General features: G+C 35.7%; 3 protein-coding genes across 3 annotated transcripts; 1 reads left to right on the top strand and 2 right to left on the bottom strand.

The window, feature by feature from the left end:
• Window positions 1-40: 40 nt before the first annotated feature.
• LOC128207226 (protein dpy-30 homolog) lies at window positions 41-7,585 on the top strand. The gene is made up of 4 exons (XM_052910036.1): window positions 41-117; window positions 4,447-4,526; window positions 4,993-5,138; window positions 7,264-7,585. Exons 1-4 carry the CDS (start codon window positions 108-110, stop codon window positions 7,325-7,327), a joined length of 300 nt encoding a protein of 99 aa, XP_052765996.1. The 5' UTR covers window positions 41-107; the 3' UTR covers window positions 7,328-7,585.
• Window positions 7,586-11,063: 3,478 nt separating this feature from the next.
• On the bottom strand, window positions 11,064-11,539 carry LOC128207127 (acetylcholinesterase-like). The gene is made up of 2 exons (XM_052909894.1): window positions 11,485-11,539; window positions 11,064-11,318 (listed from the first exon to the last, which is right to left on the bottom strand). The coding sequence occupies exons 1-2, from the start codon at window positions 11,517-11,519 to the stop codon at window positions 11,111-11,113; spliced, it is 243 nt and encodes an 80-aa protein (XP_052765854.1). The 5' UTR covers window positions 11,520-11,539; the 3' UTR covers window positions 11,064-11,110.
• Window positions 11,540-11,579: 40 nt separating this feature from the next.
• LOC128208316 (bile salt-activated lipase-like) lies at window positions 11,580-13,079 on the bottom strand (the record flags this gene model as incomplete). The annotated part of the gene is made up of 1 exon (XM_052911874.1): window positions 11,580-13,079. A coding segment is annotated over exon 1 (1,500 nt), but the record flags the coding sequence as incomplete, so codon positions are not given.
• Between the last annotated feature and the right edge of the window lie 834 nt (window positions 13,080-13,913).

The raw sequence follows: 13,913 nt of genomic DNA, 5'->3' as shown, positions 1-13,913 counted from the left end.
TATGAAGTAGCCTACATAAAAAGCTAGACTGTGCCTAATAGTATAGAAATTTGTCAGACCTCGACAGTGAATGTAATCGTACCAGTCTATAGCCCTTAGCTACAAAAATGGCGGACGGTAGCTATTTTATTAGTTTCTTTTTAAAATTACCTTTTTTGTCAATGGAAAAAACAATGTTTACTCATTTTTGTTTCATTTTTACAAAGTTCAATACTATATGTCTTTCGAGTGCCAAAGTATAGCCCCTTTATAAATGTTACAGTTATTTTATCTTAGTTTCAAAGTGCCAGGCTCAATTTCACTTATTTCAATTTCTGAATGTTTATAGTTGTAGGTACCGGATGCACCGTTAATTCGGCGCTCAAGGATTTTATTATCCTAAGGTCTATTTCTATTTTGATTTTGTGAACATGGAAAAAAGTTTAGTTAGGGGATCCTTATCAACGATCAAATTAATTTGGAAAAGAAATGCAGTAAACTCCTCGCGGAACTACCACTTTCCTTGGTTACTCTGAGGGTTTTAAAAGTAAAAGACATCCATCAAGTATGTCACCCGCTTTTCTTGCTGAGTGTTGTCAAGTTTCTTGTTTTGGCAGAGGGTTTTATTGCAGGTAGTGCCGGCGATCGTGTTGTTTTATTGACCTCAAAGCAGAACTCCCGAGTTGTACCCTATACTACTTCATTGTAGCTAAAGAACTTCAGCAAACACGTTATATGTTACCTTTTGGGATGTGTTCGCTTAAGAGAACGCTGTATCCAAACCCTACCAGAATTCGTGACATTTTTATGTCACGCTGTTATTCCACTTGTATGCATTGTACAGACAAAATAACTACAGTGAAAACTCACTAAACCGGACAAGGTCCGGACCGGGGAAAATTTCCGGTTTAGTGAGGATTCCGGTTTAGTGAGGATTTGATGTACGGAGTAAGTTTACTCAAAATAGGTTAACCTTTAAAGGGAAGTTGAAAATAGGAATAAAATAAAAACACATAAAGATAACATGTATATTCATTTATATATCAATGTACATTACAGATATAGTTTATATCATTGTACATGTACATTGTACATGTATCTTTACGCTTCTAGTGTGATTCATAATGTTCATAATGTCGCCCACTGTTGATTTCCCGATGCCAAAGCGCTCAGCGAGAATCTGAAATAAATCGAATGAAACATTTTAATGCAGTGTAAAAGCGAAATTTAAACTGAAATTGAAAACAAACAGCAAATTCAAAGATTTCATACAGTAAACATACCTTGATTGTAGGCTTAGGGATTTTCTCAGAATCTCTAATGAGATTCATTTTGTCCTCTAGGGACAGTTCAATTCTTCGACGTTTAGACGAAGTTGAGACATGGTTAAAGCACATGCAAAAGTGATAAACATAATTCTGCGTTTTTATAATCATCTTTTTTCCGAGTCTAAAAAAATAAAACAACTCTCGTAATTTAATGCTTGTAAGTATATTGATATTTTAATTAACGCACCGCTCTAATTTGATTCACTCATAGAAGTCTTTAGATAAAACAACCCTCCAAAATGATCTCTTAATAACCGTTTCTAGTTCTTTATTTTCTACAACAAACAAATTAATGTCTCAATCAATTTTTCTTTTCACAAGTTTGATTATCGCGCGGCAGTCAATCCACAGCGGAATCATCATTATCGATTATCGAGTTATCACAACATCAAAGGTGCAATATTTAACGACGCACCGGCTGTCAAAACAAAGTGACACGCGATTCGCGAATTCCTAATACACAAAATCATTTTGACATGTTTGAACAAATATACGTCCGGTTTTGCGAGGTAAAATTACGTTGACAACTAACAAATTTTCTCGATTTTTTGTCCGGTATCCGGAATTCCGAGGTTCCGGTTTTGTGGGGATTATTTTACATTGAAAAGTATAAGGGAAAAATCGGGACTCTGAAAAAAGTCCGGTATCCCGAGGATTCCGGTTTTGTGGAGATCCGGTTTAGCGAGGTTCCACTGTATATCCTCAGGTAAATGAAGTAAAATGGAGTTAACAAACACATTTTCAAAACCAAAAAATGCTTTATAGATAGTTGATTTATCATTTTAATAAATCTGATTAAAAGCATTCCTTAACTAGGTCATTGTTAATCATCATACTCAGTTGATTCTGGTTGACTTTGGTATTGGGTTACGCCATAACTTTAATGAGCGGTAAACATCAAAAAAATAAATATCAACATTAAAGTTATGGAAGCCAGCTTCATTGCTACTGTTGAATTAAATTATAACATTCACAGTTGTTTGTTTATAAAAATCAGTCAAACATTTCCACATTCGTTAGTTTTTCCTTGAATGTGAAAAAGGCAGAAAACACATTCCATAAAAAAACATTTTTATTGTGTTCGGTTATTAATATACCCTTGAACTAACATTTGTAAGTTGCCTGCTGATATCCACACTATTAATATATAACACAATGGCATGTGTTTGTTTGTTTACCATGCTACATCATACTCGTACTGTGTTAATTTTTTGAAAACTTAATTTGAGTAATGAAGTACTGTGTAAGTGTAATATTTTTCCTGTCATTATTTTTGTTGTGATACTTACCATTTGTTTTTACACATCTAGATAATATTTTCATTGCATTGTTAATTACCATGTTATAAAAGTATGAAGGCAACTCATGTTCTGAGGTTTAAAAATCGCTGATTTAATCTATGAAGATATTGTCGTAATCTATTTCCTTACTTTAAATGAATATAATTAAGATTTCAATTGAAATATTTACAAGTATGAATATTGTGTTTAGAAAATATTTAAACAATTATTTCTTAGTTAATAAGGGAAATTATTAGTATTAAATGCAGTCTAGTGCTTTTGGAAGTGTGCAAGTCACATGATATGTAATTTTCGTAGTGACATATTGTGCGCTAAATTTAGACTACTTTTGGTTTTGTGGCATGTTTGTTATTGCGAAAAATGCATTTTTTTCTCCATCAAACTGGAGGTTAAAAATGTCAAAAAGTTAAAGAGAAGTTAATTGAATATACATTATGACTTGTATATTGTAACATAGATAACAGCTTAGATAAAAGTTTACATTACTTTATGGTACTGGGAAAAAAGTCGAATGAGTTAAATATAATAATTCGTTAGAACTGGATGGACATCAACATATATTGTGCGCCACTACAGGATTATTTTGTGCAAGTGAGTCTGAAAAAATATTGAAACAACACAATGTGACAAAGGTATTGAAATAAATTGAACAAAATAAGATACATGTGTGGTAGGTGATTCTTATTGACTTCATCAGAGTTTTGGGATGTTGACACATCCGAGTAACGCGGCGATGGTAATTCTTCGGTCCACTGATCGGCCTTGGAGGGTGTGAGAGTGTAAAGAATCATCCATTGGAGGATTTATATATTTTGGTAAACAGAAGTTGTTTCAAACAAAATGGCTGCTCGACGCTTTACCTGCTCAGTGGATTTTATGATGGCCTGTTTATGTTGGTCACACACAGAAAAGGTGTTCTCTTTGATTGGTCAGACCATGCTTTTGTAGGAGGCTTTTTAAATGGTGGCCTGCATTCCTTCAATGTTTCTTCATAGGAATACCAGAGTCTGATTGGCCTGGCCAGTTATGTCACTTTATATGTGTTGGTATCAGGTGAGTATTTCATTGGTTGTAACTCAAAGGTATTTGCTTGTATTTTCTGGTTGTCTCTCAGAACATTGTCATAGTGTTGCATGATGTTGCTGTGAATTATGTGTTCTTTAAGCTTGCATGTATCAGACTTCAAGAAAACAGGCTTGTAGTTTGCCAGACGATGATTGTCTAGTAGTACAACAGAAGTCTCTCACCAGTCCTTACCAGTACACACTTGACTAAAATTCAGTGAAATTTGGAAAATTTACCTATGGCCGGAGGCCCTTTATTGGCAGGGGCTTTCAGTTTACATGGAGGATCTAATGGATCAAAAGTGATCTTTTTCTTCTCTTAAATACAGTCAGGCTATTAAGATTGGTCTATGTCTGGTATGCATCATCCGACATCAAAATTTGCTTATAAACCACTTCAACAAGTTTGATGAAACTTGACACAGATGTTCCTTGGGTAGTGCCCTTTGAATTTTTTTCAAGGAAATGATTTTCATTCAAAACTCTGGCTGCCATGGCAACCGAAAGGAAAAACTGACACAACTTACATTTCCTGTCTGAAACAATGGATAATATCTTGTGAAGGCATGCAGCTATACATTTAGTCATCACTAGTGATGGCACTTAAAATTTCAATTTGGCGCAATCTTATTTTTCCAAATTAGGCACTTGTCACGCTTTTTTCCAAACCCAAAAGTTGAAAAATTTACAAGAAATGTCAGAGCGAAATTATTCCTAATCAGTCAGTACTTTTTTCAATAAAAATGAATATCAATTATTCCTTGTAAATTTCAGATCAGGACAAGAACTCTTTGACAGGTGGAGAAAATATGGGAGAGGAAAACCATCAGCCAGAAATCCCCGAAAATGTTCAGGTGACTGTTTATAGCATTATAGTAATACAATGCAATTCCATAATCATGTGAACTTAGGGTAAGGCTTCAACCAACACCTCGTCAATAAGATAAGATTTTTGCAGTATTTATGATATTGCAGCACTACAGCATGACTTTGGTGTTTTTGTATTTAAGACCACCAATCCGTTTAGAAAATATTAATGTCACCTAACCGGAAAAGTGGGTTTCCTCCGGGTACCCCTGTTTTCCCAACAGCATAACACCGCAGTCCTGCATAGCATTGTGTCAACTACTTACAAGAAATATCAATAAAATGCTCACTGCTGTAATAACTTGTTTCACAATTGATGTATAGTAAATAAGTTTAAACTTGGTACTTGAAAACCCATTTGATATTCTGTTACATGTTGTGGAGCTCGCAGGTGAAGATGGAATTTACACTAATTGGTGTTATTAAGCTATAATTATTCTTTTTGTTCAAAAGAAAATCATAAATGGTGAGAAGGAGGCAGAGGGTGGACCAGCCAAACGGCCAAAGGTGGACCTACAGTCGCTGCCGACTCGAGCGTACCTCGACCAGACCGTTGTGCCCATTCTCCTGCAAGGAATGTCCGTGCTAGCTAAAGAAAGGTCAGTCGAACGAAAGGTTTATAATGTTTTACAGTTATTGACTGATGACGGGGTGTGTTTCCCATCATAAAAGGAAATGGTATGAATAACATCCAAAAAAAAGAAATTTCCTGAAATGAAGTCACTGGCATTAATTATACCCCCAGATAGATATATAGGAGTTGCATGACATTGCTTCACACCCCTGAAAAATCTTGTGTTGCATGAGCCTCCAAACGTAGTTCACCTACACAAACTTTAGAGTAATGTTGGTCAGCATGGTCTGTTTCACACCTGCCATTTCTGTCATATTTCATCTGTCTTAAAAAAAGTTATGGCATTTGACTTAATAAAAAATGGTCTGAAAAGTCTGCCATTTTTTTCACATTTTACTAGTTTATTTAAAAACTCAATATTAAACCGTTCCTGTGTCCAGGAAGCATCTGTGGGTATTCATCATGATAGCTCTTGTTCAATTTGCGGTTGCCTGTTTTAAACATAGCGTACATTTGGGAATGATGTCATGTCTTGTTCCTTAAGTGGGTTTATATCAACATGCGTAAAGTAAAAAAAATCATAGATTTGTGGTTGCAAATGTGAGTAAATGACATAGTCATGAGCATAGACGTATTGAATGACTTGTCGACAATAGCCAAAACTTTGTCAGAGGTCAAGGAAGGACCAGTGAGGCGTAGGGTAAAAGGTTGATTTGATACTTCCCTGACTGCTGGCAAATGGTTTACAAAAATTACCAACAAGCCTTTTAGTAAATGTTTTATAACTTACATAACAATATAACTGATTTTTAGCTCACCTGAGCACAAAGTGCTCAAGGTGAGCTATTGTGATCGCCCTGTGTCCGTCGTCAACAATTTGACTGTTAACACTCTCAAGGTCACAATTTGGGCTCTATCTTAATAAAACTTGGTCAGAATGTTACCCTCAATAAAATCTTGGATGGGTTCGATATTGAGTAATCTGGGGTTAAAAATTAGGTCACCAGGTCAAATTAAAGGAAAAGCTTGTTAACACTATAGAGGTCACATTTATGACTGTATCTTCAGGAAACTTGGTCAGGATGTTTATATTGATTACCTCTAGGCCAAGTTCGAATCTGGGTCATGTGCAGTAAAAAACTAGGTCACCAGGTCTAATTTAAGAAAAAGCTTGTTAACACTCTAGAGGTCACATTTATAACTGTATCTTAATGACAGTTGGTCAGAATCTTTATATGAGTAATCTCTAAGTCAAGTTTAAATCTAGGTCAATTGTGGTCAAAAACTAGGTCATTAGGTCAAATCACAGGAAAAGCTTGTTAGCACTCTAGAGGTGACATTTATGACTGTATGTTCATGAAACTTAGTCAGAATGTTTATATTGATTAGCTCTAGGCCAAGTTCGAATCTGGATCATATGCGGTCAAAAACTAGGTCACCAGGTCAAATTTAAGGAAAAGCTTGTTAACACTCTAGAGGTCACATTTAATGTTTCTATATGAAAGTTGGTCAGAATGTTTATATTAATAATCTCTAAGTCAAGTTTAAATCTGGGTCATGTGAGGTCAAAATCTAGGTCATTAGGTCAAATAATAGGAAAAGCTTGTTAGCTCTCTAGATGTCACATTTATGACTGTATGTCCATGAAACTTAGTCAGAATGTTTATATTGATTAGCTCTAGGCCAAGTTTGAATCTGGGTCATGTGTGGTCAAAAACTAGGGCACCAGGTCAAATAATAGGAAAAGTATTTTAACACTCTAGAGGCCACATTTATGACCATATGTTCATGGAACTTGATCAGAATGTTATTGTTGATAATCTTTATTGGATCAGGTGAGCGATGCAGGCCCTTCAGGGCCCTCTTGTTAAAGTATTTACATGAATATTTTTTAAATCAAAAGAAAAAAAGTAATTATACTATTAAATCTACAACTGGTAGCTGAAAGAATGATTCTTTAATTTTATAGTTAAATTTAAATAGTGCTCCTTGACACGTTGTAATGTTGGCAGTATTTTTTAAACCGCAACAGGTCTTTGCTGAGATCTGTGTCTTTCTTTAAAAATAAGTTTATTCAAATGCTTTCACAACAGTTCATTTAAAGTGTGATCATTCTTCTTTGACACTAATGAATTTTGTTTTATTTTCAGACCACCAAATGCAATCGAGTTTCTTGCAGCGTACCTTCTGAAGAATAAGAACTCTTTTGAATGACCTATGCAAATCGTGATATTAAACAACGTTCCAGCCCATTGATTGTGCTGTCTGTATATATGTGTCACATCGTACATTAAGTGTCGTCACTTTGGAAATTACTTCAGGGAATCATGGCTGAGTGATTTGTGTGTCTGTCGTATTTTTGCTCATTGAGATTTTTTTTGTCTTTGTTTTGGTTATTTATATTTCTTTAAAAAGTCTCATTCTTTATAATGAAATTGGGGAATTCACTCTAGAATAAAATTATATATTGCATATCATTGGTCTTGTCTTGATTTTATTTTTTAGGCAATGACAAAAAACTTGGCAAATTGTGTATGTACAGACAAAGTGAGCAAAGCCTTATGATCTATTATTTGATCATGTTGAAACTTGGTTTCAGTGTTTCTTAGCATATTTTATGTCTCAGTTATGTTATATGCTCACAAAATTTGCTTGATTTACTTAAGATTTATGTTCATTTTACCTCAAACAAAAGAAGGTTTACACCTTGTGCAGACAAAATCCAAGTATTTATTACCAATATCATGATGAAACTTGGTGACAGTGTTTATGGGCACAATATCACAGTCATATTTAATTGTAAGATAAATCCACCCAGAAAAAAAGAAAAAAAAATGTAGGTCTATATCTTGTGCAGATATATTATTAAATCGTCTTTTAGTTTGGCAGTGTTTGTAAGTAAAATGTCCAAGTCAACTTTGATTGTCAGGCTCCAATTTCTCAAAACTTCTTAACACGCTTAAGTAGCTTATTTCGATTAGACAAAACACATACTTATATGTAATATTGGTACCGGTAATTAAAATATGGTTAATTGTGATAATCATAAAGGTAGTTTTTATTTAAAGTCTTATAACTCTCGAAGAAGTAAATATTATGCCAATTGATGAAAAAATAGTGAGCTTAGCTTAATCCTCACAGGACTTGAGAAGTTTCGAAAAACTTGGGCCAGATGAATCACACCATAGTTATGCCACGTTTACATCAAAATGAAATTGGTTTATTGCTTATACAGTCACAGAAAATAACATTTTTTTTCATCTAAGCCGGATGATTCTTGGAGATAGTGGACAGTTTTTGTGGTCACAAGGTCATGTTCATTTACTGTACGATCATCAGATGAATTGCACTCAAAATACAAGATTTATAAACGTACAGTACAGTTGCCTATTTCTCGTTTGGGTATGGTAATTAGAAAATGTCTTCATGTTTCAACACAATTCTGCTCCTTTAACCTTAAGTTTTTATCTGATTTGCAAATGAATTGTGCTCCCTACAAGAGACACATCTATTTCCTCGGAACTCGAGTATTTAATTTTAATTGGTTTATTTCATGTGAAGACAATAATTTAAATACCTACCATAATCATCCAGTCATAATTAAACTTAGACAGTTTTGTGGCCTAATGAACTAGGTCAAGTTTGATTGTCAAATGAAATTGCCAAGGAGTGTCATGCTTTTTTTTTCATTGAAATGCAATGGGCTTATTTTTAGCTTAAATGAGCACAAAGTGCTCAGCCTGAGCTATTTTGATAGGGTGATTGTCCGTCGTATGTCCGACTTCAACATTTTATTCAAACAACTTCTCCTAAACAACTGGGAAAATTTCAACCAAACTTTACAGGAATGCTTTTTGGGTGGTCCTCTTCCAGATTCCTTGATAAAAGTGGTTCCATTCATAACTCGGGTTGCCATGGCAACCGAAAGGAAAAACTTCGAAAATCTTCTTTTCAGAAACCTGTTTTAGTAATTTTACAGAAATGTTCCCTAACGTGACCCTTTATCAAATTCCTTCACCCCATGTTGATTCATGAAATATCATTGCCGCGGGATTAAAAAAAAAGACATTACTGCCAGGGGCGGGTTTTTTTTTTAACTTTACTTATACAGGATTATGTCTATATGGAAAATTGAAAATCTTCTCTTTAGAAACCATAGGCCCGATTTTGAAATATTGTCACAGAAATGTTCCTTAAATATTTTTTTTATACAATTATTTTTTTGTTTTACAAGCATTGAAAATATCATCTTCAAACTAAATGTATTTATTCATAGTAATAATGTTCTCTTCTGTGTCTAGTTATCTAACTCAAACTTAAATAATGTAAGAGTTATTACCCTTTTACTTTTTAAACAAATACATAATTTTCATGTTTTTATACGCCTGTTTAAAAACAGGATTTATAATAGTTTCACCTGCTGCGTACTGGCGGTCCAGTATGTTGTCTGATCAATAACTTAGAACCCTTTGTCCAATTCAGTTCAATCAATTCAATTCAATAATCTTTATTTCCACCAAATGTTGATGATTATGAAACACAGTTGGAGTACCACAATACTGCAAAACACAACACATATATCCACTGTTATATACAATCAGCACATACTCTGTTGTTATTTACAACATGTGTTCTTTCTTAACTAATATTTACACATACAACAAAAAAACAACAACATTAGTTAATAATATTATTATTAATCATTTTCAAACTTGCGGATTGTAACTTATTGTTCTTTATGTGATTATACATCTTTGTAGCCCACACATTTCATTGCAAACCGTAATGATATGTTTAGGAAGGCTGAATGCATGTCTTTCAAATAGCCCCTTGGAGAACCAAGTACAGTTAGGTAGAATGTTTCAGCGTCTGCGTGCAAAAAGATTTCGGTTATATTGATGTCCAGCTCAGTGACTTGTCAACATTCTAAAACTTAAAGAAATAATTTTGTCTGAAATCATAAGGCTCACAGCCTTGATATTTGGTATGAAGCCTCTCTTAGTGAATCTTGATGGTTCAAATTATGACACTACGGCTCTACTCCAGGGGTCATAGGTTTTCTATATACTTCTTGGAGTAAAAAAGCTCAAAAATCTCTGAAATAGCATGGCCAGGACCCTTGATATTTAGTATGCAACCTCATGAAGCGGCCCTATACCAACATTGTTTAAATTATGTCCCTAAGGTCGAAGCTGGCCCCGCTTACTTATATAGTAAAATTTTGAAAATTTTCTTCCCTGAAACAGCTTGACCAAGACCAATGATATTTGGTATGTAGCCTCATGTTGTGGATCAAAATACGTGGGCAAATGCCCGGAATGTATAAAATATTGTTTGTTTTTGCAAAAAGCAAATGACTTTTCTGGTCCAAAAATACGTAAATATGCATATTTACCATGTTTGCCTATCAAACAGAAGTTTTGGAATGCATATTGAACATTTTATGTCAATAAATAAAGATGGCGCGTAACACACATATGCGCCGATGAAAACTCATATATAGAAGCAATTAAAATATATTTCATAAAGAAAAGCATATGAGCATAGTATGTGCTTTCAAAAGAGCATATGTCCAATATTATATTTGACGTCATTGTTATATGTGTCCGACAAAAACAAACATTTTCTACATCGAAGAAAAAGATCAGAAATGCTGACGTATTTTTTAGCGATTTGATTTCACTTCTTCGTCTTTTGGATACATTATCTGGCATAACTTAAAAGTTATGTTAAAGTTCTTTGATTAAAAAACGTTTTTCTTACAGATTAACTGGTGGAAATAATTATTTAGAATGCGAAAACATCGGTGTTAAATTGAAAGATTCGATAATTATGTCTGAAAATTTGTCCTCTAAACCGTAATTTGTTCATCAAATTTGAGACATCCAATTATACGGCCTTGATAGTGTGACTCGAAATAATATTACCCATATCAAACATAAGTAAAGAAGTACGTTTTGTATAAATGAACATTCCGAAAAATGAAAAAAGGATTATCTACAGACAAATATTTCCTCTGGTGCTGGCCTGCAGATCGGGAACAATTTTGTTCCAGAAGCGGTCTGCCCGAGCGGCTAGGCGCTCGCCTCTCGAGTTGGCGGACATGCGCGGCTCGATATCAAGATACTGACCCTTTCCGGCGCCGAACTCTGGCCAATGCAGTCCGGGGTACACATTCTCCAGACTCACGGGGTTGTTCGGCGATCTATAACAAGCACACGCAGGTTTTACGTACACGTTAATAGTTAATGATTATTCTTTTGTAAATTCTGTATGGATGCGGATATAAAAAAAGAACGTACGTCATGCCATTTCTTCGTTTGCTAAAATACAAGACCATTGTATTTAGAAAGTTTGCCTTGTTCACCTACCCTGAAATAGCGAAGTTTGTCCACATTCTCATCATGATCTTCGAAACATTGAGCATTTCCGGAGTGATATCAGCAATGGTGAAGTTAAGGCCGATGATTAGCCCCGATACCGGAAACCCAAACACGAACGCAAGTTCGTCTGCATGCGAGGCTACCCGCTCCCCTAGAAGACTTGGAGGAGGCGGCATGAAATTCCTTGGCGGTGCGACAGAGAATTTGTACATATACGTGTTCTTTGTCCCTCGCTGATGACCACGGGCGGTAAGCAGAGACGGGGCGTACAATAAACTATCTGTACAGATATCGATCATGGTCTTTTGCAAGAGGGTCGTATTCGTACGGTCAGCCCATGGCGTGTACTCAAAGGCAATAGTGTCAAGGACAGATTGTGTTGGCATCTCTCCAAGAACAATCTGGGCAATCCTAGGTACAACTGTATCCTTTATTTGCTCGATAGTAACAGGATATTCCCCGCTTGCATCTGATGTTACATTCATGAACAAAAGCCAGTTTGGAAAATACACAAGCCCATCATTACTATTGGCGCCAATCATGAATTCGATGTCAGTAAAAGTGGAGAAATTTGAAATAAAATTGGTTGATTTAAGCTTTGACAGTAAGCCAATGGTTTCCGTTTTTACGAAGTCTTGGTCCAAGACAGGTATCCACGATCTGTTGACATTGTTGCTTGGAAAAATTGGCAACTGTACTGAAACAGCAGTTGAAGAAATATCAGACGACTGTTTTTTGCGCAGACAAATCATCATATCTGCTGAGGATGACTGGTTACATCCAAGAGCATGTGCGAAGTTCATGGAACCTTTAAAGCTGCTATTAAACCGGTCAACAGCCCAGCCCGCAATGGTCCCACTCTGTGCAATTGCTCGCTTAATGAGGCCTTTGTTTCCGGCAAAGAGGGATTGATAAACAACGCTGCTTCCACCAGCTGATTCTCCAAATAGTGTAATAGTGTCTGGGTCGCCTCCAAAATGGCCAATGTTGTTCTTTACCCATTGCAAGGCGAGATGCTGGTCCCAGAGACCGTAGTTTCCGGGGGCGTTCTGATCGTGTGTGCTAAAAAATCCCAGCGGTCCGAGACGGTAATTTATTGCTACAACGATGACATGATTCATGGCGCTTAGGACAGAGCCGTCGTAGATGTTAGAAAAGCCCATATTGAAACCACCTCCGTGAATGAACACCATAACTGGCCAAGAATGTGTTGTGCGACCGGTAGGCATTGGCGTGTGAATGTTCAGAAATAGACAGTCTTCAGAGGTATTTAATCCGTAACTTCTGGCAAGGGGCTGTGGACAGACGGGGCCATGCGTGTACGCTTTAAATGGTGATGATGGAAGTTTGGTCATCATTGTGGGTTTTCTGAACCGTTTGTCTCCGAGAGGGGGCTCTGCATAGGGAATACCGAGAAACCGCCGAGAAGTGTATACCGTGCCGTCAAATGGTAAGTCTACCGTGTATCCAGCAATCTCCCCTACTCCAGTGTGTACATGTAATCTAGCATCATCAAATAAAAAAGCATGCACTGGTGCTAATAGAGCGATGGTGACGAGTATTTCGAATATTTCACAAGGCATGTTTTTCACGCTGTTATACAATACATATAAAGATATATTAGATATTTTGCGGTCTATATTCCACACGTGTGATAAGTGCTACAATACATTTCAAACAGTAGTAGATCCTTATTCAGTATATACATGTATATGAAAATATGTAATATTCTCATCTACAGAGATATCGTGATTGTCGTTATCAGCACATTGTTCTATTAAACCATACGCGGTATGGAATACAGTCTTCTTGACATTGCATAATAGTAAATACATCACCTCAAATCCGAAATAACAATTTAAAATATAATCAATAATATATAGTACGATGCTGTCATAATAAAGAGAAAAAAAACTATAAATATGTGTTAAGCATTCAACTCCTGAGCGCCGCTTCGTTTAAAACATGTTGAATATGTTTGAACTATTTTATCTCAAATCCATAACAGGTCATCTTCGGCTGAAAAGCTGTCACTGTCAGTGACGAATGTCCCCGATAAGGTATGCAAGTGATAAGAAAGGGAAAAATATCAATGAAATGTGTGGATAAAGAAAGGAATATTTAGGTACAAGTGGAAAGTATAAATTACCTCTCATTGATGTTTTTAAAACCACACGAGAGACCCATGCTGGGTCACTGTAAAATGTCAGTATTATTGTTGGTCTTATGCCAACTTAACCAAAGAGGAACATATGGTCAAGATAAAAACCAAAATACTGAAAACAATACTGTGCCATACGATTGAAAATTATGCTAACAATACAGCGTGGGTCTTGCAAATGTGGCGATGCCTTTATGTGTCAAATACATACGGCAGGTAATTTTTAATTGTCTCTGAACATAAAAAATACCACCCA

This window comes from Mya arenaria, chromosome 11 (assembly GCF_026914265.1).
Source record: "Mya arenaria isolate MELC-2E11 chromosome 11, ASM2691426v1".
Taxonomy (NCBI): Eukaryota; Metazoa; Mollusca; class Bivalvia; order Myida; family Myidae; genus Mya; species Mya arenaria.
Note: the sequence above shows the minus strand (reverse complement) of the source record. Positions and strands in the feature narration are given on the sequence as shown.

Excerpts from the sequence above, each read along its gene's own strand:
- LOC128207226 (XM_052910036.1), top strand. Across the intron at positions 4,527-4,992 it reads AAATCCCCGAAAATGTTCAG|AAAATCATAAATGGTGAGAA; the intron begins GTGACTGTTTAT and ends TTTGTTCAAAAG. Across the intron at positions 5,139-7,263 it reads TCCGTGCTAGCTAAAGAAAG|ACCACCAAATGCAATCGAGT; the intron begins GTCAGTCGAACG and ends TTTTATTTTCAG.
- LOC128207127 (XM_052909894.1), bottom strand. The coding sequence starts at position 11,519 with ATGATGAGAATGTGGACAAACTTCGCTATTTCAGG. Across the intron at positions 11,319-11,484 it reads ACAAACTTCGCTATTTCAGG|ATCGCCGAACAACCCCGTGA; the intron begins GTAGGTGAACAA and ends TGCTTGTTATAG.